At 44.6% G+C, this 4,242-nt stretch overlaps 1 protein-coding gene across 1 annotated transcript; it reads left to right on the forward strand.

The window, feature by feature from the left end:
- The first annotated feature begins 646 nt into the window (after positions 1 to 646).
- Positions 647 to 1,060, forward strand: LOC131879582 (uncharacterized). Its single transcript, XM_059225940.1, has one exon. The coding sequence runs from the start codon at positions 647 to 649 to the stop codon at positions 1,058 to 1,060; it is 414 nt and encodes a 137-aa protein (XP_059081923.1).
- The last annotated feature ends 3,182 nt before the right edge of the window (positions 1,061 to 4,242 follow it).

Here is a 4,242-nt window from a genome sequence, read left to right on the forward strand (position 1 = left end):
ATGAGAAGCACTTCCACCCGAGCTTGTGCTACAAGGGGCCACAAGTTTCTCTCCGTGGTCTCGCTTTCGTATTTGGTAGCTTCCCTTCCTGTTGGTTTGATTGAATTCACTTTTGGCGTTCGGCTCGAACGGAGAAGAACGTCATGAAAATTAGGTTACTCTCCACAAAATGTGCCGCTTTCGTGGGACTTATATTTTGGGTGGTGGGTGGTTTAGCTAATCCGGTGGGACCACTTATCAGCGACGGTTGGACCCCGGTGGCTGGATCACAACTNCTCACGGCATTCCTGATAGTCCCCTCGCTGACGTTGGAGATCTTGGCCAGGGTGCGCATGGATGTGGTCGGATCCTCCTCGATGTTGGAGGCCACGGCAGTGAGGAAGTCCTCGGTTCTTTTTGAGGTTGTGGCCACCACTTCCGGGTTTTCTCTGGACGCTTCCTTTTTTGTCATAGCAGGCCAGGGTGTTGTACACCATCTTCAAAGTGGAGTCAACTACATACCTCCGGCACAGCGTCCGGCACAACCTCCGGCACAAGCTCAACATCATCCAATCATCATATCAACCCTCAAATTTAAGAACGGAGGTCCACCATTTCCCAATCTTCATCTGAATCATAATGGACCCCTCAAGGCATCTCGAGCGTCATGTCTCATCAGCACCCCCATCACCGGGATCAAAATCGGCCAAACCACCCGAATGTGCAGGGAAATCCATTTGCGAGAAACCCAGTGCCACCTCAGCAAATTCATCAACAAGAACATTTTGATCATCAGCCAGAAGAGCAGAACCACCACCACCGTCAAGAAGAAGAAAGTTTGCTGCTGAAAGAGCCTGTAGCCGTTGATATTGAGTCTAGCGACAACCTTGAAAATGGGCAAGAATATGTTGACCAACAAAATGAGGACAAGTACTCGAATGAAAGTTCTGGCCCTGGCGAAGTCACTGAACCTAAACAACAGCAAGAGTATCAATCGCATCAACAAACGCACCAACCCCACCAATACCGACCTCACCCCTTTGTGAGTTCGAGGAAACAAGAAGAGGAAAAGGAACTTTGATAGTCTATCCAGAGGGTACCTTCAGTCAAGCTCCTACTCGGCAGGAGCCCAAGATTAGACCACAATCACAAGCCAGTCCTCCTCCACAATTCCCCAACCAGCACCATATCCCTCCAGACAGCTTTTCTGCAGCCACCAAACCGACCAGATCAGGGACCCATTAACAGAGAGCGTTATCCACCTCCTCCTCCCAGGAACAGACGCCACCTCCAGGAGCCTTAAACCGTCAACGTGCCTCCTCCAGGGTTGGCACGTCAGGAGCCACCACTAAATTACAATCCTCAAGGACAGCCGCGTCAGCCTCTTCCTCCTCAAGCACCCCCAAGAAACTTTGACCAGAAAGGCGAAGAGCTTCCCTTGCCCCTCCCCCTCACCACCGGTTTCAACGCAGACCTCGACCCCGTCCACGACCTCGACCTAATCAGGCGGATCGGTTCTGGGATCCATTGGACCAGAATCAGTAATTTTGGGAACAACATCAAGTGTGCAGCAGAAGATGCTGCCGCTAATGTCAAGCTGAACGATCGAGCTTTCATCAAACAACAAGGTTCAATGTTTCTTGGACCAGGGCCCTTGTGATGAGACTGGGCGAAGCATCAAACGTAAGGGATACAATTCGATTTATAATGCTCTTTTACTAATTCCAACCTTTATGTTTGCAGTTTGGCACCTGAAGTGATGAAAGGGCGTTGTCCTCCCCCTTGCGATCCTTGTAAGCAGAAGCAGATCCAAAAGATTATGGCCACACTTTCCAAGGAATACAGCCAGGAATGGGACAGATCTTGAACCAATTCAATGGAAAGAAGTGATGCACTTCAAAAACACATCAGAAATTACTATATAACACAAGTAACGTTAAGATTGTAACCATTCCTGTGGAACGACGATCACTAGTTCTTGCTTAACTATCCATTTAGAGCCTATTCATACTCTTATTATTCTCTTAATAAACAAATATTCAACCAATGTTTTGCTCAACGGCTCATTATTTTCCCTCAATCTGAGCCACGCCATCCATTTTCGTACTTTGTCTCATGTTTGCCTTAAATGTAATGACTTAAAAAGAATCGTTTGCTAAACGCTTACGTTTTTCACTGTGAGAGCTACAGTTTCGTGTTTATCAATTGACATTATATAATGTATGACGCAATTTAAAAAAAGAGCACTTTCAGACGGCATTCATACCCCTGTCTCATCTTCATGTATGTTACGTTTTCAAGCATGGTTTTGCTTTCCCTCCCTCCCTTTTTAACTTACTTCCACTAAATATTCTAGCCTTAAGTGGAATTACCAATCAACAATACTGCTCAATGGTTCTGCGACCACGATGATAATCTTTAACAAGCCATTTGATCCACAAAAGATTTGGCCTGAGTAGATAAGTACTAGAATGGCTTGCAATTGTTGATAAACAAAGACCAAATCAAGATTAAAAAATGTACTGCAGCTTACATGTAACACAATTTTATCTCACATATGTGAGGCCTCAGTCTTTAACAAGAAATGTTGAAGAGGTCTCTCAATTGTTGTGAAGTTACGAAAAGCCATTCTCCAACCATCCGGCTTTCGACATAACAAAATGGATCAGCTTTTCCCGTTGATTGAACGATTAAACCTTTTTTCAAGCTGATGATCAGTATGCTTTAACAAAAAAGGCTGTGTACTTCGGTTGGCTCCAATTCGCTTTGCAGTGGGCAGAGTGCTCTCGTGGCATTCTCGCTGATTGGAACAGGTGTTTCCCTTCAATGATCGAGACAGAAGATAAAGCAGCTCCTTTATACAAGTGTAAGGGAGAAGGGTTTGTTGTGAAAACAAGGGTACATCTGACATGCGAACACTGAACGATTATCATCAGTTGTAGGTGCCAAAGAAGATCAAGCAACTGTGTGTGCATGTGTGTGTGTTCGGTAATAACAGAAGTGGTATGACACACACGAACCACATACCAAACGAATCATGTTCCAAGTATCAAGAGTTGTCGTTTTTTGCAAACGTGTCGATAACCAAAAGTCAGCTCTGAAGTGAAAATGGCATGTTTGGGTGAATCGCTTTGAGTGCGTGGTAACAAATAGATTTCACTCCTAGTTCTTCTTTACCAACCAAGAAGCCCGTCCCCGCCCCCAACCATCTCGTCAAGCTCGCTCATAAATCACTTGCCATGGAACGATCAATGTGTCCTTGTGCTCTATTCCCCTTCATGGGCTCCAAGTTGTTCCAAGTTTTTTTCCAGGACAAAAGAAGATGTTGGGAGACAAGGAAATATGAGGAACCAGAGACTGATGGTGGCATTCAAAAAGAAGCTTCTCAAGTGCAGGTGGGCTGACATTTGAGCACAATCACCTTCCATGTTCCAAAGGAACCACTCACCGCTCATCATAATATGACCGGCTTATGCTTGAGTAATAGGCACACTCCTTCACCTTCTTCGATACTTGAAAGCACTTTTTTTTGGGGGGGGGGGCTCTCGGGGACCCAGAACTGACTTCTTTCAACTTGTAGACGGTTACCAGACCATGTTTAATTGCACCAAACTTGAGACGTGAGCAATTCGTTCCTTGAGGAACGTGACCACGCACTCCATAACGGGAAATCATGAGAATGGCAGTCGAAGAAAACAATTTAATCATGATAACACTTCTAGTCTTTGATGATAACAAGCACCAATTTAACTGAAGCGTGACGAGACCTTTGGGCATAATAATAATATTGGTCGTTTCCTTTTAATAAAAGATGTGTTCAGTGATTTTTTTTTCTCCAATCAACAGACATGACGATAATGTACGTAATTCATGGAGAAAAAAGGCCAAAACTAGTGAAAAGATATTTAAAAAAACAATTCTACAAGAGTAACCGAGTTCTTTTATATTTAGTGTGTCCTCCCTCAGCACCAATGAGACCCTCCACAGGTTCTCTGAAAGCCTTTAAAGCCTTTCGAAATGAAAGTTGGAGAATTGTTTTCCCACTGTCTTCTGATAAAGACCTTCAGAGCATCTAAATTTGAATGAGAGGCGCAACACGCCTCAGCCTACAAAAACGCCCAACACAATTTGATCCAAAGAGTAGAGGCCTGGGCTTGATGAAGGACACATGTGAGCAAACCTAGATTTGGTGATATTGGAGCGACATTGACAGTATGGCATGGTACCCCATCCTGAGTTTATACATCTTGAATTCCGAGTAAG

Source organism: Tigriopus californicus, chromosome 4 (assembly GCF_007210705.1).
Source record: "Tigriopus californicus strain San Diego chromosome 4, Tcal_SD_v2.1, whole genome shotgun sequence".
Classification (NCBI taxonomy): domain Eukaryota; kingdom Metazoa; phylum Arthropoda; class Copepoda; order Harpacticoida; family Harpacticidae; genus Tigriopus; species Tigriopus californicus.